The following is a 22,799-nucleotide window of genomic DNA, read 5'->3' as shown; positions in this document are numbered from 1 at the left end:
TACATTGAGATGTCTCCTACGGATCCACGGTACATGCTATACCTATACAATCCTGTCTCCACTATGGTATTTCATCACATACCCCCACAAACATAACAATATATTGCACAATCACAAAACACCCCTCATTAGTAAATGGACCAACCCGTGATCATGGCGGAACGTTGCGGTTTTTAAAATCAGAACACCTGTCTCAAGGATGAAACAAAACTACTCCAGCGATGTTAAAAAGCGAAACACAGCTCAACTAGAACAGCATTCGGTAGAGAGCATACCTTCACCAGGTGAACAGTTTATGTTTTGTTAGGTCGGACACTGAAAGATCGGATCTGGATTCGACTTGAACCAAAATCGAATCGCTTTTTTCTTGTCACTTAGCAACTTATCCACCAAGTTTTGTCATGATTTGTCCACAACTTTTTGAGATATTGTGCTATATTATCGTTTTTGGCCCTAACTCTCATTGGTGAAGAAGCACTTACAGAATTAAAAAATTCTCCGACCGGATTCGGATTCGGATCTTCACCAAAATTGAATCAATTAATTCCTTGTCACACTCACAACTTGTCCACCAAGTTTCCTCTGAATCGGTCCTCAATTGTTTGAGATATTGGTTCATGAGATCAAACAGAGTGACCACGATATTCGTCATGGTTGTGTGTCTGTCTGTCTGTCTGTCCGCAGCATAACTACCCGATGATATCATCTGATCTTGATGAAACTTGGGTGGGAGGTTGATATCATGATCTAGTTGTGTCCTGCCTAGAGTCGGCGTATTGCGCCCATTGTGGGCGGAGCCACGCCCGAAAAAGATGTCTATTTAGGGGGTAATCGAGTTCAAGCTACATCTTCTCCGAGGGAGTTGGTGGAATCTGACAGGAGTTTCGGTATTTGGTTAGGCAAATGTCATGTGTCTAGCCCCACGGAGCTCGATTTTTCATTTTCGCCCCAAGGTCAAGGTCACAAGGTCACGAAATTTAGAAAAGTCGATTTTTGATGGTTTTATTACATTGTTCGCTTCCCGATAGGGTGAAATGTCGTACATGATCTTATATTATCACATACATCATGAAATACAAGTTTTCCAACAAATTTCAGAATCTTCGACCTTTGACCTTTGAAGGTCACAAAGGTCAAAGTTTCAAAGTTGTCGGAATCTAACCGAATTTTCTGTATTGTGTAGCTAACTAACCTCATAACTGATTATAGATAGATTATACATTATTTTCTATCTCATTTCAAGGTCAGTAACTTTCGTTTTGACATTTCCGGGCCTGGCCTGTCTGGGCCTGTTTCGGTTATAGTCCGTCCTTTGTCATTGAATACCGCTCGCTCGTGAACCATCGTCGTCTCCTGACTTGTTGTGCTATATTATCGTTTTGGCCATATCAATGACGAAGAATCACTTAAAAATTGAAAAAATTCTCGGACCGGATTCGGATTCGGATCTTCACCAAAATTGAATCAGTTCTTCCTTGTCACACACACAACTTGTCCACCAAGTTTCCTCCGAATCGGTCCACAAATTTTTGAGATATTGTGCTATATTATCGTTTTTGGCCATATCAATGATGAAGAATCACTTTAAAATTTTTTGAAGTCTCGGACCCCGATTCGGATTCGGATCTTCACCAAAATTGAATCAGTTCTTCCTTATCACACACACAACTTGTCCAAAAGGTTTCCTCCGAATTGGTCCACAACATTTTAGATATAGTGCTATATTATCGTTTTTGGCCATATCAATGATGAAGAATCACTTAAAAATTAAAAAGTTCTCGGAACGGATGTGAATTCGGATCTTCACCAAAATTGAATCAGTTCTTCCTTATCACACACGCAACTTGTCCACCAAGTTTCCTCCGAATCGGTCCACAAAATTTTGAGATATTGTGCTATATCATCGTTTTTGGCCATATCAATGATGAAGAATCACTAAAAATTTTAAAAATTCTCCGACCGGATTCGGATTCGGATCTTCACCAAAATTGAATCAGATCTTCCTTATCACACACACACCTTGTCCACCAAGTTTCCTCCGAATCGATCCACAAACGTTTGAGATATTGTGCTATATTATCGTTTTTGGCCCTAACTCTCATTGGTGAAGAAGCACGAACAGAATTTAAAAAATTCTCGGACCGGATTCGGATTCGGATCTTCACCAAAATTGAATCAGTCTTTCCTTGTCACACACACAACTTGTCCACCAAGTTTCGTCAGAATCGGTCCACAATTTTTTGAGATATTGTGCTATATTATCGTTTTTGGCCATATCTTTCAATTGTGAAAAATCACTTTAAAATTTGGCAGATCCAGATCCGGACCCGGACCCAGATTCGGATCCGGATCTTCACAAAATGTAATATTTTCAACCTTGTCACATACCCAACCTCTCCACCAAATTTCATCCGAATCTGACCACAACTTTTTGAGATATTCTGTTCACAAAGAAACAGACAGACAAATGGGGGTGAAAACATAACGTAATGCCTTGAACAAACATTGGTACATCATGGGTGATTAAGGTTGTGGTGAAGTTTCATCGAAATATTGTGTGTAGTTTCTGAGAAGAAAGCAAATACCTATTTTGGGGGGTAAAACCTGGACCCAATTTGACCCCCCGTACACACCCTTAGACTTCGATTTTTTAAAATGCCGTGAACAAACTTTAGTCACAACACAACAAATATTATTTGTGCCAAATTTGGTCGCAATCCCATCAGCGGTTTCGGAGAAGAAGTTTCAAGTGTTTACGGACGGATGGACTGACGGACGGACAACGCGCCATCGCATAAACTCCCCTGAACTTCGTTCCAGGTGAGCTAAAAACGAGGTGTGTGTACATGTGATAGCATTGTGAGTAACAGATATGAAAAAACGAGGTGCGTGTGTTTTCCAGGTTTCTGTACAACCAAGGGAGAACTCATTTGCTCCATGATACGACCAAGGCAGCCCAACTTGCGATTCCACCAAGACGCCATGAAATTTGTACTTGTTCTGGCCGCACTGGGTGAGAATGTCCTTGTGCTTTTATTTTGTCCGATCTTGTCTTGTATCCAGAGGTATTCTGGGTGTGTGACCCGTTCACCCGCTACATCCTGTTACTCATGTGGTTACCTCGTAGGCTCGAACACCCCTTGAAAGGGACAACACGATATTTTTTAAATTTTGTTATTTTTTTATGTTGAAGGCAGCAGCCACGGACTATGTAGTCCTCATCGAGGCCAGGCCTGAAATCATACTAACATACATTGATAAATGTGAGGAAAGAGAAATAGAAAAAGAGAGAATATAATGGTGAGGAGTGAAAAGTGTGTGATGAAAAGTTTATGATGAAAAGTGTATGATGAAAAGTGTATGATGAAAAGTGTGTGATGAAAAGTGTGTGATGAAAAGTGTGTGATGAAAAGTGTATGATGAAAAGTGTGTGATGAAAAGTGTGTGATGAAAAGTGTGTGATGAAAAGTGTGATGAAAAGTGTGATGAAAAGTGTGTGATGAAAAGTGTGATGAAAAGTGTATGATGAAAAGTGTGTGATGAAAAGTGTGTGATGAAAAGTGTGTGATGAAAAGTGTGTGATGAAAAGTGTGTGATGAAAAGTGTGTGATGAAAAGTGTGTGATGAAAAGTGTGTGATGTTTGTTTGTATGAAAGAGATTTAAGCTAGCCCTGGAGTGATAGTTTGTGTGAGACAGAAAGTAAGACCAGCACTTCTGACACGGAGAGTGTACGATTGTTCTGGGCACCACTTTAACGCTCCAAAGTCCGAACGGTAGTAATACCCTGGGCAGTTGCTGTCGACAACCTTCTACCTAAAAAAGACGGTCCAACCAGATTGTGTTTTTTAGGAGACGCCATATTCTTACTGGATGGCCGTTAGCTCCTGAAGGGAGCTCATCCGCCCTTTGCCAGGTGTTGTTGTTAGTCCTGCAGGGTGTCACAGTCACCCTCCCCACTGGTTATCCATGAAGGGTTCTTGATACCCATGTAGTGGAGGTGGTTGCCACGAAGGGTTCTTGATACCCATGTAGTGGAGGTGGTTGCCACGAAGGGTTCTTGATACCCATGTAGTGGAGGTCGTTGCCATGAAGGGTTCTTGATACCCATGTAGTGGAGGTGGTTGTCCATGAAGGGTTCTTGATACCCATGTAGTGGAGGTGGTTGTCCATGAAGTGTGGTTAGTTATGACATAATTGTTATGTTTCCACAGCTGCTTTGGGAGACATCTATGCGATCGTGGTGCTTAACCGCTTCCACGTGAGTTCTTCATTCATGCGAATGATTAAAACATACCTCGATGAATATAGGAATGAAGGAATTGCATGAACACATCCCTAAGCCTTCTATGTTGTTATTTTTAAACTAAATACAGTAATAGGTCATTACGTTTTTGTTTTTTCATATATATTGTTTGATATTTGGCGTTGACTGTTAAACCCCATTTATCGCAAACCGTAAAGACGATTTTAAATACCAATGCGGGATGTGTGCAGGAGGGTCCCTGGACACTGGTGCTGAAAATGCTGGACCTCGTGACCATCGCAGTTCCACCAGCTCTCCCCGCCGCCCTCACTGTGGGCTCTGTGTACGCGCAAGCTCGACTCCACAAGCAAGGCATCTACTGCGTCAGTCTTCCACGCATCAACTTGGCTGGTCGTGTCCAAATGTGCTGCTTCGACAAGGTGCCCCCCACGCCCCTGCAAACACCTGTTTGAGGACGGATGAAGACATTTTTTTTATTTATAGAAAGTTGAGACTCGTGGAGGAGCTCGAACATAGACCGGATGAGGACAACCCAGAACAAAAGGAACGGCAAAGAGAGAAGAGGGAAACAAAGCAACAGCGGGGTTATTGAGGGACAAAAAGAGGGAAACTTTAAAAAATGAGGGATGTGGGGAAGAGTGAGGGATAGGGGAGGGCACAAGGAGGGAACAAGATGGACACAGAAGCAAACTCTCAGGAAGAAAAAACTGGAAATTTGTGGGAGTTTGGGAGTGGTTTAACAGGGGTAGAAAGATCATGGTTTTTGATGGGGGGGGGGGGGGGGGGGATGATGTGAAATGGCGGTGAACAGCTGTCTTGAAGACCAGGAAGGAAGAATGAGATTGAAGAGGATGTGGAAGGTGGTTCCACAGGAGGGAGAAAAGAAGAACAAATGAGTGGAGGTGAGCAGTGATCCTGGATTTTGGGAGTTTCACCAGAACGGGATTGATGGTGGACCGTGTGAGCCCTGCAGAGACTTGGGGGGGGAGGGGGGGCAAAGCACGGAAAGACCAGAAAGGAGGCGGTAGAAGACAGAGAGACCACCGGCCTATCTGCAATGTGAAAGTAATAGGCCTATAGACTCAACTTCAGCGTGGGCAATTCCAATGATCTTGAAAGCCTATGTTTCCATGGTGTCAAGCTCAGCAAGGTGTCAGGCAGGGGAGCCAGCCGAGCAGTACTCCATCAAGTTGCGAATGAAGGCCTTGTCGGTGGACTAGAGATCAGGTGTGCCAAGGAAGGACTTTGTATGACGGAGGATGCCCATTTGCGGCCAACTTTTAAATGTGGTTCACCCAAGAAAGATCATAGCTGATAGTGAGACCGAGTAGTTTGAGTGACCGAACTTCTTCAAGAGGATCGTTAAGAAAGTAGATGGGAGGGTTTACCATTTAGGAGAGAGAGCTAGCGGGAGAGAGTGTGAGATTTGTCAGGATGAAAAGACATATTCCAAGTTAGTAACCCTAACCCTAACCCTAACCCTAACCCTAACCCTAACAACCCTAACCCTAACAACCCTAACCCTAACCCTAACCCTAACAACTCGGTTTGACCATCTTGTGATTCATTTAAAGGTCAGAAGAGAGGGAAGAGGCCACAGCCTGCCTGTCTGAAGGATGAGGGATATCATGGCAGAGTGCAGAGTCATCAACAAATAGATAAAGAGGAATTCCAGTCACAAAGATCTTTGATGAAGATGAGGAATAGGACTGGGCCCAGAACACTGCCTTGGGGTACTCGCCAGCTTTGACAGGGAGAGGAGATGAAAGGATTCCATTGAGAGCCACACGTGGTTACGAGAGTAGAGGAAGTCAGTAAGCCATGTGTGGAGTTGGACTTGGATGCGATAGGCAGAGAGACTTCCCTCTGCGGACTTGAGTAACCCCGGAATTATAAACACAGCAATACTGTCATGTTCTGATGATACAGGAATTGCGATGACAAGGATTGATTAATGATGAAGTTGGAATTTTGCTCTGCTTTATGTTTTTATTTTACAATGGCTTTTGTAAATCATGTTTTAGGACCTTTGACTTGAGAGTTCACTTGGATTCTGTGTACAGACAGGAACGCTGACATCTGAGGGCCTGGAGATTTGTGGAGTTGTGCCAGTAGAAGGTGGCGAGCTTTCAGAACTGGTACCTGTGGAAAAACGAATGTCCTTGGATCAAGAGGTACCTGTCAGGCGACCAGTTACATCAATGCTGCAGGAGGCCATGGCAACCTGCCATGACCTCTTCCTGATGAATGGGAACCTCGCAGGTGACCCTCTAGATCTGGAGATGTTGCGTGCCACTCGCTGGGTAAGAAGGATCGGTTGTCACTAAAATGACAAAGCACTACCCATAAGGGAATACTAAAAGGATTTTATGCTGAGCAATAGTTATTCATTGATTATTCTACTTTTGTCAAGTTTATATTCAGGTTTCTTAACCTGTCAAATGAACACAAAACATGACAAATGGCTCCATAAGGCACAAGGACTCCATGGCCTGTTATTATTGTAGTCTTGCAGTGATGTAAGACTCATGGTGGAGCTTGTACATCAGTCACATGCATCACGAATGGACAAACACATGGATGCTGGAAACCCAGGATCAAATGTCATCTACAGATTTGGGTTTGCAGCATCATGGCTTCCGGCTTTATGCAGAAACGCTCACTAGACTAACTGTTATTTGTGATCACTTTGTGGATTGTTTTGAACATGCTTCTTTATTTTGCTCATTATTGTCGTCGCTGTTTCGTCGATTTATTTAGATGATGGATGAAGGAGCTGAAAATATCATCTCAATAATGAAGTCCCAAGATGGAAAACAGGTAAGAACCCATGAGGGCCTCCATTGGAAACCTTGAATAGACCTCTTGTTTCAAAGATAGATCTGATTTGTTAAACAAAAGCGTTTTTAATCCAAACCAAATACCTGTAATGTCGGTGATTTCAATAGGAAGAGTCGGGCATCATTGTTCCCGTTATGTCCCTCAAGGCAGACATGTGATTCCTGTTTTGATTCATATGATGTGTTTTGTGGAAATTGACCCCAACACTCCATTCATTGAAGCTGAAGGGAAAGGTGTATGCTGCATGTGTGAGAAGTGTTATGATTTATGGGAGTGAGACATGGGTAATGAACGTAGAGCAGCAACGAAGGCTGGAAAGGGTGGAAATGCGAATGGTTCGGTGGATGTGCGGAGTGTCGTTGAGAGAGAGGAAACAAATGATGAATTGCGAAAGATGATGGGAATAGAGCCTGTGATTGATGCTGTGAAGAGGAACAGGTTGAGATGGTTTGGTCATGTGTTGAGGAAGGATGAAAGTGACTGGTTGAGAAGAGTGATGGAAATGAATGTAGAAGGAAGTAGAGGACGGGGAAGACCGAGAAAGACTTGGCTAAAGATGGTCGAAGAAGAAATGTGGGCAAGGGGGTTAACAAGGGGAGATGCAGAAAATAGGGCAAAACGGAGAAGATTGTCATGGGGACCGCAAGGCTAACCCCCGCTCTTGCAGGGAAAATGGCCTTAAAATGGCTGTTGTTGTTGTTTGTACTCCATTCATTGTAACCCCCAATACACCTGTGTGGATATATGTTTACGTCATTTAATTTCCATAACCTCTGCGGGTTTGCTCCGGGTTCTTGGATATATAGATGTGGCTTTCAAACGCAACTCCAATAAGTTCCAAAATTCCTTTTAAATCCAGTTAAACAGACTAACCATTTGGGCCTGGAGACATTTTATTGTGCATCTCATGACGTGATGAACGCTTTGTGTTGCATGTTCTCCTCCCATAACCATCACCGGTCCTCCATCACCATTCCAGGAGTTGCACGTGTTACGACAGTTTCCATTCTCACCAGAGCTTCAGCGCATGACTGTCATAGTTTCATCTCCTGTCCAGGCAGGCCTACTGCAGGTGTTCATGAAAGGTGCTCCAGAAAGGGTGTCCACCTTCTGCAGGCCTGATACTGGTGGGACAACTCGTTTTACAGTAATATTTATTTGGTGTTATTCTTTTGTAAGGAGAAAGGGTCTGACATTCACCCGATTGCAGTCCCCCTCCTCACCCATCCCAGCCCGGAATCCTACATACGCACTATGTGTTGCCGCTCAGTTCCCCACCATTCACTCTTCTCAGTATGAAGTATTTACTGGAATTTATTTTCCATCATTTGAAGCCACACTGTCAGGGCATCCTCCATTCATCATTAAAGCCAAGTCCAAACGAAGTATAAATTTGTTTCCAAGAACAAAGCGGATGTATTAGGCTAAGTCTACAGGGAAGAAGTATTGGTGTAGGTATATAGGGAGGAAGTATTAGTACAAGTATAGTGGTACAATACAAGTATGGTATGCAGGGATGGAAAAAAATGGCCGTCCATTCAAATGTGTACAAAATGAAACTGCTTAAAAACTACTACTGCATAGACTACAAAGGAAAGTTATCAACCTTTAAAATCAATAAATTTTATTCTCGAATGTTTTCATAACTAACAAGAATGAAAAAGACACCAAATACATCGCTAAGTATCAATTTGAGAGATCGCAATATCGCCGATTTGTTCATCCTCAGAATTGTTGATAAATGTCATCCGGCCTTGCACAATAATGGCTGAAGCAATTACAGTGAAAACTCTCAAACCCGAAATTCCAAAATCCGAACAAAAATCGAATTTGAGAGAAAAAACAACAACAACTTCCGCACATCAGCAGTGCCGGGGTTGCCAAACATACGATAATTTTCCAGGGTTGCCATACATACGATATGGTACCTGAAGGAGAGCTTTGGTGTTGGTAGCACCACCCTTTATGATCTAAAAAGTCAACGTGATAAGCTGATAAAGTTTTACCCTAATAGTGATTCGAATAAGGGCATTGGAGCGAGATCGGAGGACCTCGATAAGGTTATTTACGAGTGGTTTAAACAACGTCGCAGTGAAGGCGTACCTAATACTGGGCCATTTTTGTGTGAAAAGGCTGAACAATTGCATTCGATATGTGAAAACGAGTGGTGAGAAAGTGTCTGCAGAAAGTGGATGCACAACGGGGCCTCTGAAAAGTATGGATATTTTTCCACAGTCAGTGTCAGATGCGAATGAAAAAAGCCAAGCCAAAGTCAAGTGAGTGCCAAAAAATATTTAATATATAAATAAATAATATAGTTTCATATTCTAAAATCCGAAAGAATTCTGTGATCCGAATACTGTTCGGTCCCAAGGAACTCGGATTTCAGAGTTTCCACTGTACAATGATTCCAATGGAAGGAAGTGACATTTTCTCTTGGGTATTGCTATTGTAATATTATTTTTAATTGTTCCCACAATTGTTATTGTAATAATTTATTTTTAATATTAAATTAAAAACCATAACAATTATTTTTATCGGATTGAAAAAAATTCAACCACAATACACTCCTGTGATGCATCACAATGCTGTGTATGTGCAATGTGCATACATGAATAATGTTTGCCGTGATTGGTCTGCACATGTGCGCAATAAAGCGCTTTTGGTAGTGGTGGAATTTCTGGTGTACGTGTGAGTCCTCCTGTCTTTTATAAGACACCCATCTAGTTGTGGGAAAAAGAAAAATCTGGCGACGAGGGTGAACTGTTTTGCCTCGGATCCTGAGCTTTTTTCTTTTTGGAAATCATGGACACATTTTGTAGAATTGGAGAGTTTAAAACCGAAGAGTGGTCGCTTTATTTGGAGCAGATTCAGCACACGGATAACACAGCTAATAACATCACGGGTTTGGAAAATCAATGATCGATACTGCCAAGTGTTTGTGGTGTGCGACTTGCGCATGTGCGCAGATAGTATTTCTAATGTCAAGCTTGTCGTACCTGATGAAGAAGCTGGCAGACATATATAAGAAGAAGTATTAATTTATGCATACAAGGAGGAAATATTACTGTACATATACTGATATACTAAAAGCTTTCTTATTCCCGTGACTTGTGGTGCCCAAGATTGGTGGCGACGTATTGAAAATCCAATTGGTTTTCTTAAACTTGTTACAATAGAAAGGTAGTAGTACTTAAATGAAAAGTGATCTGACACTATCCTCTTTCCATTGTGCCTATTTAATAAATAGAAGATCACCAATGCAGCATTTTTAAAATACGATTTGGAATTTAATGCCATCATTGCAATGTTTATAAATGCCTCACAATGAGATGAAGTTTGTGTTTTGAGTTTACCTGCATGTTCATCCGTGTCTCACCATCTCCGATACCACAGTGCCGCAATGCTTTGTGGACGTGCTCAGAGGTTACACGGAGAGTGGTTATCGAGTGTTGGGCCTAGCTGGAAAAGCACTAACCAAAGACTCGGAGCAACAGGTGCACTCTATCCCTCGGTGAGTTGCAAGCTAAGGTGAGCTCGCAAGCACACAGTGCGGTGTGGTGTTTCCATCCCGTGAGCTGAACTTGCCGGATGGATGTGCTGACACTTTTACTTGAAGTCGTAATAAGAAACATCTAAACTCCTGATTAGATTGAGGTATATTCCACCTGTACATTGAGTTTTAATAACAAAAGAAACAGAATTGAGGAAAAGTGAGTCATTTTAACTTGTTCTTCCTCTGAGAAATACTTTTATTCACATGAATAGCAAGGCCTGTGTTTTGTTTTGCAGAACGGAATTGGAACACGAACTACACCTGCTCGGTTTATTGGTCTTCCAGAACCCCCTGAAGGAGACGACCTCGGTGGTCATCGCACAGCTGAAGGCATCGGGGACTCGAACCATCATGATAACTGGTGTGGTCTCCATGTTGCTCACTTGTAGTGAATGTTGTCTGTTTTGGAGAGGAGAGGGAGAGTTTGGGATAGGGAATTGGGGAGGGGATGGAGAATCCATATGTCCCCAAACTACTCCCTCAGTTTTGGGACTAGCCCGGCCAACCCTTCTGTGGAACGTTTTTGGGTCTGAGCAGATGCTGTAAGGTAGGTAGGAGGTTTCATAAGTTCCTCAATAAAATTATGATTTTGAAATTGACTCGATACGAACATGCTCCGCATCCGGAAGTGAACAGATGACGATAATGAGCTTGTTTGATAATATCTCGGCACAATTGTGATTTAACACAGCATTTTGTTATAATATTAATGTATGATTGGAATGATGCTGTTTGGAATGAAAATAGAGATATTGAGTTTAAATGAACGAGGAAGTGACATGAGGGTTTAGACTTTCCGTAACATTCGCGGATTCGCCATATGCAGCTTCGCCATATGCAGCTTCGCCATATGCAGATTCGCCATTCACTGGGGATAGAACCATTCAGACGGGTACTTTTTTGTGCAAGTCCTTCACGAACCTTCTATCCATATCTGGCGTACAACTGAAGGTGGCACAGGAATGTGGAATTTATTGGTTCATCGTTTTCCATTCACCATTTTTTCCCAAGTCATTCACAAATCAGCTGTCCATATCTGGTGTTCGACTGAAAAGGCACAGAAATGTGGAATTTATTGGTTCCATTGTTTAGCATTCACCGTTTCCGCATTGGCTGTTTGCCTTTGGCCTCCCACCCGTGCATATCACGGATACCTTGCTAGTTGATCATAATTTCCATCCAAAACAGGACGATATGAAAACGGGTCTGTGAGTTTTAAGAAACAAAACGGGCGAACCCCTTCAAATGCGGAATACTTGCCATCTATGCTGTCTACCAGTCCATGATTGAGGAACTACTTAATTTGAATTTATCTTTATATTTCAAACACTAGAACACGAATCGGATTGTGGATTGGAACACAAACCTGAAGTTTGGCAGTACTTTAGTTCTGAATTTTGCAAATTGTATGGAATTGCGTCCCGAGCTCGCAAGCCCACCGTGCGGTACAGCGATGGCTTCAGTCTGTCTGTCTGATAGAGAAACACAATTTAAATGATTCCAACCAGTTTTAGGAATGTCATAAAGGACACAAACAACAGACACTAACCTGAACGACAGTAGGTAGAGCGCATACATCCGCCAGGCTGAACAATTTACATTTTGTATCCACTGATAAGCCGGATCCCAATGTCCCAATGTTCACCAATATCAAATCAATTCGTCCTGGTCACATCCCAACATGTCCACCAAGTTTCGTCCAAATCTGTCCATAACTTTTTGAGATGTCCTGTTCACAAACAAACAAACAGACTGACAAACAGGGGTGAAAACATAACCTCCGTGCACCTTCGGTGGCCAATTAGGTGGTGTTAAAGACGGTAAACTTCTGATTCAATGTTTTTTTTTCTACATCCTTTAAAACCTTTATTTTTTTTGCAGCGTAGCCCATAGGGCAAAGCAGTCTGGAACAGTGTTTGTCCATCCGTATGTATGTATGTCCCCTCAAACGTATACCAATCAGAGCTGAGGATCTGGTCACATGACAGGGTGATGTGATTACGTCTGATGTCATTACGGCATACAACGGCTGACTCCACATTCTGACATTTTGATTCCAATTTCGTTCAGGCCGAACATATAGACGTACCTGTCATACATCACAATCGGCATGCTCTACTTTTACGTTTTTCATTCAGTGTGAAAGACAAACAAACCGATTGTTAAAATGACCATCAAATATCAAAAGCATCGGCGTTACGGATCTTCCAACGACACAGTAGCTACATATAGGCCTTAGGCTTCATGCCTTCATGGTTCACCTTCAGGCCACTTTGGACAAATTAGTCCACGTTTCTTAATACAGTAGCGTTGTTTTCGTTATAATAATAATAATAATAATAATAATAATAGTGTTAATACTACTAATATAACAAAGATTATCGTAACACTGCAATCCCTTTGTCATTATTGCAAAGTTTCTACATTGAAGTGGTGTATGGTTCATTAATCAATGATAAGCGCTGTACGGTACAAATAACGTGGAAGTAAGGAATTAGCCTCGGGTTATTTTTAGTAATATCATTTTCAGAATCATGATAACGTAACGTTAATATTATCGTAAATGTAATCGTAACACTAATCCCTTTGTAGTGACTGCAAAGTTACTGGAGGTTAAAATATATCTTCTATATATTAAAGTAGCGGCAGTTTTGTGTCCACCCGTCACATTACGTCATTACATCTATGATGTCATTATGACGGTGGACTCCACTGACCAACATTTTAATTTACTGGTACACCTGCTCACTATGGGTGTGGCAGGAAGGGTCACTCCTCTTTGGGGTATATAGATTACAGTCGACGGGTCTCAAGAACATTGGGTGTGTGTTAATTTACCAAGTTTCTTGTGGAGAGATCGCCAAATGGTTTAAGCATTCGAGCAAGCACTCCATTCAAAACCCTCAAGGAACAGCTGGCTTGGCAAGCGCTAGCTAGCTGCTTGGTAAATGAGCACAACCCGGTCTTCCTCCCTCTCAGTTTCATGTTACACAGCAGGAAAATTGGGTTTCATTGGTGGTTTTCAAAACTAAACCTTAATTGGTGGGTTTCAAAACTAAACCTTAATTGGTGGGTTTCAAAACTAAACCTTAATTGGTGGGTTTCAAAACTAAACCTTAATTGGTGGGTTTCAAAACTAAACCTTAATTAGTGGTTTTCAAAACAAAACCTTAATTGGTGGGTTTCAAAACTAAACCTTAATTGGTGGGTTTCAAAACTAAACCTTAATTGGTGGTTTTAAAAACAAAACCTTAATTGGTGGGTTTCAAAACTAAACCGTAATTGGTGGTTTTCAAAACTAAACCGTAATTGGTGGTTTTCAAAACTAAACCTTAATTGGTGGTTTTCAAAACTAAACCTTAATTGGTGGTTTTCAAAACTAAACCTTAATTGGTGGGTTTCAAAACTAAACCTTAATTGGTGGTTTTCAAAACTAAACCTTAATTGGTGGTTTTCAAAACTAAACCTTAATTGGTGGTTTTCAAAACAAAACCTTAATTGGTGGGTTTCAAAACAAAACCTTAATTGGTGGGTTTCAAAACTAAACCTTAATTGGTGGTTTTAAAAACAAAACCTTAATTGGTGGGTTTCAAAACGAAACCTTAATTGGTGGTTTTCAAAACTAAACCTTATTTGGTGGGTTTCAAAACAAAACCTTAATTGGTGGGTTTCAAAACAAAACCTTAATTGGTGGGTTTCAAAACTAAACCTTAATTGGTGGGTTTCAAAACTAAACCTTAATTGGTGGGTTTCAAAACGAAACCTTAATTGGTGGGTTTCAAAACGAAACCTTAATTGGTGGTTTTCAAAACTAAACCTTATTTGGTGGGTTTCAAAACAAAACCTTAATTGGTGGGTTTCAAAACAAAACCTTAATTGGTGGGTTTCAAAACTAAACCTTAATTGGTGGGTTTCAAAACTAAACCTTAATTGGTGGGTTTCAAAACGAAACCTTAATTGGTGGGTTTCAAAACTAAACCTTATTTGGTGGTTTTCAAAACAAAACCTTAATTGGTGGGTTTCAAAACTAAACCTTAATTGGTGGGTTTCAAAACTAAACCTTAATTGGTGGGTTTCAAAACTAAACCTTAATTGGTGGGTTTCAAAACAAAACCTTAATTGGTGGGTTTCAAAACGAAACCTTAATTGGTGGGTTTCAAAACTAAACCTTATTTGGTGGTTTTCAAAACAAAACCTTAATTGGTGGGTTTCAAAACAAAACCTTAATTGGTGGGTTTCAAAACTAAACCTTAATTGGTGGGTTTCAAAACTAAACCTTAATTGGTGGGTTTCAAAACGAAACCTTATTTGGTGGTTTTCAAAACAAAACCTTAATTGGTGGGTTTCAAAACTAAACCTTAATTGGTGGTTTTCAAAACTAAACCTTAATTGGTGGTTTTCAAAACTAAACCTTAATTGGTGGTTTTCAAAACTAAACCTTAATTGGTGGTTTTCAAAATGCAGCTACGAAAAATGCCTTGTGGGGTATATAGATTACAGTAGATCTTCGCTCAGTTCTGTAAGTAAAACTTACCTCACGGATGTCCGGATTCCTCTAAATTTCTTTGTTTAATGTTATAAACAGCATTGGCGACTGTTTAAAAAGCTAATAATATGTGTTTGTGGTTTACAATTACAATATTTTACAAGCCCGGCTACGCCGCTGTTAGACTTCCGGTCTTGTTTCAATCAAATTATATATTTGAAGTTTGAACAGAAGAACACAAATCACCTTGTTTGCACTTCCAAAGACCCGCCACTAAGCAGCACTTGTGCAAAACTTGCTGCGCCCTCTGAGGGCAGGAGTCGGCAGAAGGTTAATCTCCGGACTGTTCCGATGGACCTATCGGCTTAGTCTGGTTACTGATTTATAAGGGGTGTTCATGGTTCATAAGGGGTGTTCACAGTTTATAATAGGTGTTCACGGTTTATAATAGGTGTTCATGGTTCATAATAGGTGTCCACGGTTTATAATAGGTGTTCACAGTTCATAATGGGTGTTCGTGGTTCATAAGGGGTGTTCACGGTTTATAAGGGGTGTTCATGGTTCATAAGGGGTGTTCATGGTTCATAAGGGGTGTTCACGGTTTATGAGGGGTGTTCATGGTTTATAAGGGGTGTTCACAGTTTATAAGGGGTGTTCACAGTTTATAAGGGATTTTCACGGTTTATAAGGGGTGTTCACGGTTTATAAGGGGTGTTCACGGTTTATAAGGGGTGTTCACAGTTTATAAGGGTGTTCACGGTTTATAACATTTATCATTTATCATTTATATCATTTAACATTTATCACAAAAAAAAAATCAGACAGACAAACAAAAACAGACAAACAAAACAGACAAACAAACAGACAAAAACAAACAGTTTGTCTGTTTGTCAAACAGACAAACAAAATATATATATAAAAGAGGGAGCGGTAGACAAGATGGGGAGAGAAGGGGAAGCACACAAACACAACATTTGAGAGCAGGGACATTGGGAGATGTGTGGGAGGGAGAGGGCTTGGGGGGAGGAGGCGTGGGAAGGGAGCGGGGGGTGGGAGAAGGATAAAACACAAGGGCACCAAGGACTTCCAGGAAAGAAGTTGGTATTTCAAAAAAGTGGATTTGGGGTGAAATTAGCCGGGGTAGAAAAAATCAAGGTTTTGGATGGGGGAAGATAAGAGATGGTGGTGAACAGCTGTTTTAAAGACCTGGAGGGAGGAGTGGGATTGAAGAGAGTGATGGAGTTTGTTCCAGAGGCGGGAGAAAAGAGGAATGAAAGAGTGAAGGTGAGCAGAGAGTCTTGATTTTGGCAGTTTAACCATAAGAGGGTTGCACGCAGATCTTGTGCGACCTGTAGGAATATTTGGGGGACAGAGCCCAGAGAGAGCTGGGGGAGCAAGGCCAGAGAGGAGTCGGTAGAAGACAGAAAGACCACCAACCTGCCTGCAGTGAGTAAGTGAAAGGCCCTCGGAGATAGCTTCATCGCGGGAAATTCCAATGATTCTGAACGCTTTGGTTTCAACAGCGTGAAGACGAGCTAGGTGTGAGGCAGTTTTTGTTCACAGTTTATAATGTTCACATTGTTCACAGTTTATGAGGGATGTTCACGGTTTATAAGGGGTGTTCACGGTTTATAAGGGATGTTCCCGGTTTATAAGGGGTGTTCATGGTTTATAAGGGATGTTCACGGTTTAGAAGGGGTGCTCACGGTTTATAATAGGTGTTCATGGTTCATAATAGGTGTCCACGGTTTATAAATAGGTGTTCACAGTTCATAATGGGTGTTCGTGGTTCATAAGGGGTGTTCACGGTTTATAAGGGGTGTTCATGGTTCATAAGGGGTGTTCATGGTTCATAAGGGGTGTTCACGGTTTATGAGGGGTGTTCATGGTTTATAAGGGGTGTTCACAGTTTATAAGGGGTGTTCACAGTTTATAAGGGATTTTCACGGTTTATAAGGGGTGTTCACGGTTTATAAGGGGTGTTCACGGTTTATAAGGGGTGTTCACAGTTTATAAGGGTGTTCACGGTTTATAACATTTATCATTTATCATTTATATCATTTAACATTTATCACAAAAAAAAAATCAGACAGACAAACAAAAACAGACAAACAAAACAGACAAACAAACAGACAAAAACAAACAGTTTGTCTGTTTGTCAAACAGACAAACAAAATATATATATAAAAGAGGGAGCGGTAGACAAGATGGGGAGAGAAGGGGAAGCACACAAACACAACATTTGAGAGCAGGGACATTGGGAGATGTGTGGGAGGGAGAGGGCTTGGGGGGAGGAGGCGTGGGAAGGGAGAGGGGGGTGGGAGAAGGATAAAACACAAGGGCACCAAGGACTTCCAGGAAAGAAGTTGGTATTTCAAAAAAGTGGATTTGGGGTGAAATTAGCCGGGGTAGAAAAAATCAAGGTTTTGGATGGGGGAAGATAAGAGATGGTGGTGAACAGCTGTTTTAAAGACCTGGAGGGAGGAGTGGGATTGAAGAGAGTGATGGAGTTTGTTCCAGAGGCGGGAGAAAAGAGGAATGAAAGAGTGAAGGTGAGCAGAGAGTCTTGATTTTGGCAGTTTAACCATAAGAGGGTTGCAGGCAGATCTTGTGCGACCTGTAGGAATATTTGGGGGACAGAGCCCAGAGAGAGCTGGGGGAGCAAGGCCAGAGAGGAGTCGGTAGAAGACAGAAAGACCACCAACCTGCCTGCAGTGAGTAAGTGAAAGGCCCTCGGAGATAGCTTCATCGCGGGAAATTCCAATGATTCTGAACGCTTTGGTTTCAACAGCGTGAAGACGAGCAAGGTGTGAGGCAGTTTTTGTTCACAGTTTATAATGTTCACATTGTTCACAGTTTATGAGGGATGTTCACGGTTTATAAGGGGTGTTCACGGTTTATAAGGGATGTTCCCGGTTTATAAGGGGTGTTCATGGTTTATAAGGGATGTTCACGGTTTAGAAGGGGTGCTCACGGTTTATAAGGGATGTTCACGGTTTATAAGGGGTGTTCATAGTTTATAAGGGATGTTCACGGTTTATAAGGGGTGTTCACAGTTTATAAGGGATGGTCACGGTTTATAAGGTGTGTTCACAGTTTATAAGGGGTGTTCATGGTTTATAAGGGATGTTCACAGTTTATAAGGGGTGGTCACAGTTTATAAGGGGTGTTCACGGTTTATAAGGATGTTCACAGTTCATAAGGGATATTCACGGTTTATGAGGGATGTTCACGGTTTATAAGGGGTGTTCACGGTTTATAAGGGGTGTTCATGGTTTATAGGGGGTGTTCACGGTTTATAAGGGATGTTCACGGTTTATAAGGGGTGTTCACAGTTCATAAGGGATATTCACGGTTTATGAGGGATGTTCACAGTTTATAAGGGATGGTCACGGTTTATAAGGTGTGTTCACAGTTTATAAGGGGTGTTCATGGTTTATAAGGGATGTTCACAGTTTATAAGGGGTGGTCACAGTTTATAAGGGGTGTTCACGGTTTATAAGGATGTTCACAGTTCATAAGGGATATTCACGGTTTATGAGGGATGTTCACGGTTTATAGGGGGTGTTCACGGTTTATAGGGGGTGTTCACGGTTTATAAGGGGTGTTCATGCTTAAAAGGGTTGTTCACGGTTTATAAGGGTTGTTCACAGTTTATAAGGGGTGTTCACAGTTTATAAGGGGTGTTCACAGTTTATAAGGGGTGTTCACAGTTTATAAGGGATTTTCACGGTTTATAAGGGGTGTTCACGGTTTATAAGGGGTGTTCACGGTTTATAAGGGGTGTTCACAGTTTATAAGGGTGTTCACAGTTTATAAGGGGTGTTCACAGTTTATAAGGGGTGCTCATTATTTGTATGTGCTCAGGGTTTATAAGGTTGTGCTCGTGGTTTGCAAGGGCTACTCTATGTGGGTGTGTTTTGTTTTGTATACATTGTCAAGGCTCATGGAAGAGCTAGTACAGTGAACAGGTCAGGCCGTACCAGACAAAAGCAGTGTGCTAAGCACGCATGCATGGAGTGGACAAAATGGATACAGAAGGAAACTCTAAGGTGGGAAAACTGGAAAATTGGAAGGAGGGATTTGGGTCAGGTTAATGAGGGTAGAAAAGATCATGGTTTTGGAATGTTGGTGATCTGAGGTGGTGGTGAACAGCTGTCTTGAAGAACTGGAGGTGGGGTGAGATTGAAGCGGCTGTGGACGTTTGTTCCACATGCGGGAAAACAACAACAACACAACATGCATTTTAAAGGCCATTTTCCCTACTAGAGCAGGGGTTAGCCTTGCGGTCCCCATGACAATCTTCTCCATTTTGCCCTATTTTCTGCATCTCTCCTTGTTAACCCCCTTGCCCGCATTCCTTCTTCCACCATCTTTAGCCAAGTCTTTCTCGGTCTTCCCCGTCTTCTACTTCCTTCTACATTCATTTCCATCACTCTTCTCAACCAGTCACTTTCATCCTTCCTCAACACATGACCAAACCATCTCAACCTGTTCCTCTTCACAGCATCAATCACAGGCTCTATTCCCATCATCTTTCGCAATTCATCATTTGTCTTCCTCTCTCTCAACGATACTCCGCACATCCGTCGAACCATTCGCATTTCCACCCTTTCCAACCTTTGTTGCTGCTCTACGTTCATTACCCATGTCTCGCTCCCATAAATCATAACACTTCTCACACATGCAGCATACACCTTTCCCTTCAGCTTCAACGACACTCCCCTCATCATCAGCACGCCACTCAGTCCCCGAAACTTCTTCTATGCACATCTCACTCGAGCAACCTTTGCCGAGTCTGATCCACCTTCTCCATTCAGCATGTCTCCGAGGCAGCAAAATGTTATCACACCTTCCAGCTTCACGCCGTCTCCAAGATCCAACTCAACATTTCCTCCATCTGCAGCTCCCTCTGTGCACACCTTGCATTTGAATGTAGCTACCACACTGGTTAATGACCCTCTCAGACCACTACATTTTTGATGAACCCACTCAGCACACATTATACATTGAATGGAGTTCACTCCGACACCCTTCCTACACACAGCACAGGGCCACTTCCCAGTTCTTTCCACCTCACCACATGCTTTACCACTTGCCATCACCTTCGTCTTTCCGATATTCACCTTCAGACCTTTTGTCTCCATACAATCCTTCTACTTGTTCATCTTTTCCTTCAGTCCATCCATACTTTCCGCAATCAACACCAGATCATCTGTATACAACAACTCCCATGGTAAACCCTCCTTTACGTTCTGAGCCAGCACCTCCATCACAGCTACAAATAGTAGTGGAATTAGTACCGACCCCTGATGCACTCCCACCTTCACCTCAAACTCACCACTGTTCCCGTCCTTCATCCTTACAGTTGTGCGCACTCTTTTGTACATTGCCATCACTACTCTGATCAACCATTCCTCCACTCCTAACTTCCTCAATGCCCATGTCAATACTTTGCATGGAACCCTATCGAATGCTTTCTCCAGATCAACAAACCCAAGAAACAACTTCTTCCTCTTCTCCATGTACTTCTCCTGCAACTGCCTCACAATGAAAAGCGCGTCTGTCGTGCGAACATGCGGGAAAAGGGAAGAACAAATCAGTGTCAGGAGCTTCAGAATAAGTAGTAGCCTCAGTATATGTCAGGAGTGTCAGGAGCAATCAGTGTAAATCAGGAGCAGTGATCCTGGATTCAGATAGTTTCAATAGTAGGGGGTTGATGGTGGACCGTGTGAACCCTGCAGAAAGCTGAGTGGGTGGGAGGTGGGGCAGGGGGAATGCAGGGGGCAACGCACAGAAAGTGCAGAGGGTGCAAGACAAGAAAGTAGGTGGTGGAAGACAAAGAGACCATTGACCTGACAGCGATGGCGAATTGATAGGCCCCTAGACTCAGCTTCAGCACGGGGAATTCCAATGACCTTGAAGGCCTTGGTTTCCATGGCACAAAGCTGAACAATATGTCTAACAGGGGAACTTGCCCAGAGTTGAGAGCAGTACTCCATCAAGCTGTGGATAGGAGTTCAGATGCACCAAGGAAGGACTTTGTATGATGGAAGATGCCCAGTTGGCAGATGACTTTGGAGGCCAAAGTGTAAATGTGGTTTGCTCAAGACGATCATGGCTGATAGTGAGACCCAGGAGTCTGACTGACTGAACTTCTTCAAGAGGATTATTAAGAAGGTCGATGGTAGGGTTTGCCGGATGGTCTTTCAGAGAAAGATAGTGAGAGTGTGAGATTTTTCAGGATTTAAAGACACATTCCAAGTGTTTGAGCAGATGGTGATTTTTTTTTTCAATGTCTGAAGAGAGGGAAGAGCTTGTCTGAGGGATGGGGGAAGTCACGGCAGAGTGTGAAGTCATCAGCAAATAGATAAAGGGGAGTTTTCCAGAGAGTCAGTGAATCATTGATGAAGATTATAAATGGGATTGTGCACAGGACACCGCATTGGGGAACTCCAGCCTTGAAAGGGAGAGGAGATGACAGGATTCCATTAAGTGCTGCACGTTTTGAACGAGAGGAGAGGAAGTCAGTAAGCCAAGTGTGGTGTTGGCCTTGGAATCCATGGGCAGAGACTTTGGAGAGCAAGGCAGAATGCCAGACTGTATCAAAGACCCGAGACTCCAACAATGAAACAGCAAAGACTACTGTCATGTGAATGAAATGAATGAATTTTTTACACCATGTTGTTTGTCACTGCTGTGACCCCTTGCCAGGAGACAATCTGCATACGGCAGTGAGTGTGGGAAAGCTCTGTGAGATCATTCCTGCTGGTGAGCCCGTTATAGTCGTGGATGCATCTCCATCCATTTCCGGCCGTCCCGCATTCGTGAACTTCCTGCCGATGACACAGCAGGTGATTTGAGTGAGAAACAGACAGACGTGGAATGCAAAGTTTGGAATTGTGGTGGATAATGTGGAGGTAGACGTTGTTGGAGTGAAAGTGGTTTTATTTCCTGCAACTCCTCCGATGCAGCACACCTATCAAAATGGCTCGGGACCAGGTTTGGCTGCCGATCACTATCACTTGGCCATGGATGGACGGTCCTTCTCCACCTTACGAGATCACTTCCCACTTGTTCTGCAAAAGGTATTTCCTTATTTCTCGTATTCCTTACTCTTATTCCTTATTTCTCGAACAATGGATTAAAATCCCACAAAACACATGTTATATGGCAAATCAAACCCGTGCACACAGTGGGCTTTCTCTGTCAATAATCTTGGCTCGTTACCCCGCACATGCGGAGCAAAAAGTGGGGTTAAGCAATTCGTTCATGTCCATCTTATCAGTTTATGATCGAGGAACAACTTCTTTGAGTTTAATGTTTATTTTGAACACTGAATCTGCACGGAATACTTTGACTTTGAATTTGTCCCGACTGTGAAACCGGTTCAATATTTGGCGATGTCCTTCCCTACATCCGTCCATCTGTCCGTCAAAAATGAAGAAGAACCGTTATAACCCACTGTGTGTAATTCTGGAGGGTTCTAAAGTGTAGTTCTAGAGGGTTTTTAAGTGTAATTCTCGAGAGTTTTAAAGTGTAATTCTAGAGGGTTATACAGTGTAAAAAAAAGTTAAGGCTAGGCTAAGTTAAGTTAAGTAAAAGTTAAGGTCATTAAGTTACACGTATCGGGAATTTGGTACACGTATAG

General features: G+C 42.3%; 1 protein-coding gene across 4 annotated transcripts in view; it reads left to right on the top strand.

Annotated features, from left to right (window-relative positions):
• Window positions 1–22,799, top strand: part of ATP13A2 (ATPase cation transporting 13A2) — a 249,877-nt gene that overhangs the window by 120,586 nt on the left and 106,492 nt on the right. For all 4 annotated transcript variants that reach the window (XM_068107317.2, XM_068107318.2, XM_068107316.2 and 1 more), the window contains 10 exons: window positions 2,903–3,013; window positions 4,213–4,259; window positions 4,496–4,684; window positions 6,329–6,568; window positions 7,026–7,085; window positions 8,086–8,233; window positions 10,503–10,620; window positions 10,899–11,023; window positions 21,863–22,002; window positions 22,123–22,236. In XM_068107317.2, coding sequence (XP_067963418.2) covers window positions 2,903–3,013; window positions 4,213–4,259; window positions 4,496–4,684; window positions 6,329–6,568; window positions 7,026–7,085; window positions 8,086–8,233; window positions 10,503–10,620; window positions 10,899–11,023; window positions 21,863–22,002; window positions 22,123–22,236 — 1,292 coding nt within the window. The remainder of the gene's footprint in view (window positions 1–2,902; window positions 3,014–4,212; window positions 4,260–4,495; window positions 4,685–6,328; window positions 6,569–7,025; window positions 7,086–8,085; window positions 8,234–10,502; window positions 10,621–10,898; window positions 11,024–21,862; window positions 22,003–22,122; window positions 22,237–22,799) is intronic.

This window comes from Myxine glutinosa, chromosome 2 (assembly GCF_964187855.1).
Source record: "Myxine glutinosa chromosome 2, kmMyxGlut1.1, whole genome shotgun sequence".
Taxonomy (NCBI): domain Eukaryota; kingdom Metazoa; phylum Chordata; class Myxini; order Myxiniformes; family Myxinidae; genus Myxine; species Myxine glutinosa.
This window is presented reverse-complemented; position numbering and strand designations above follow the sequence as displayed.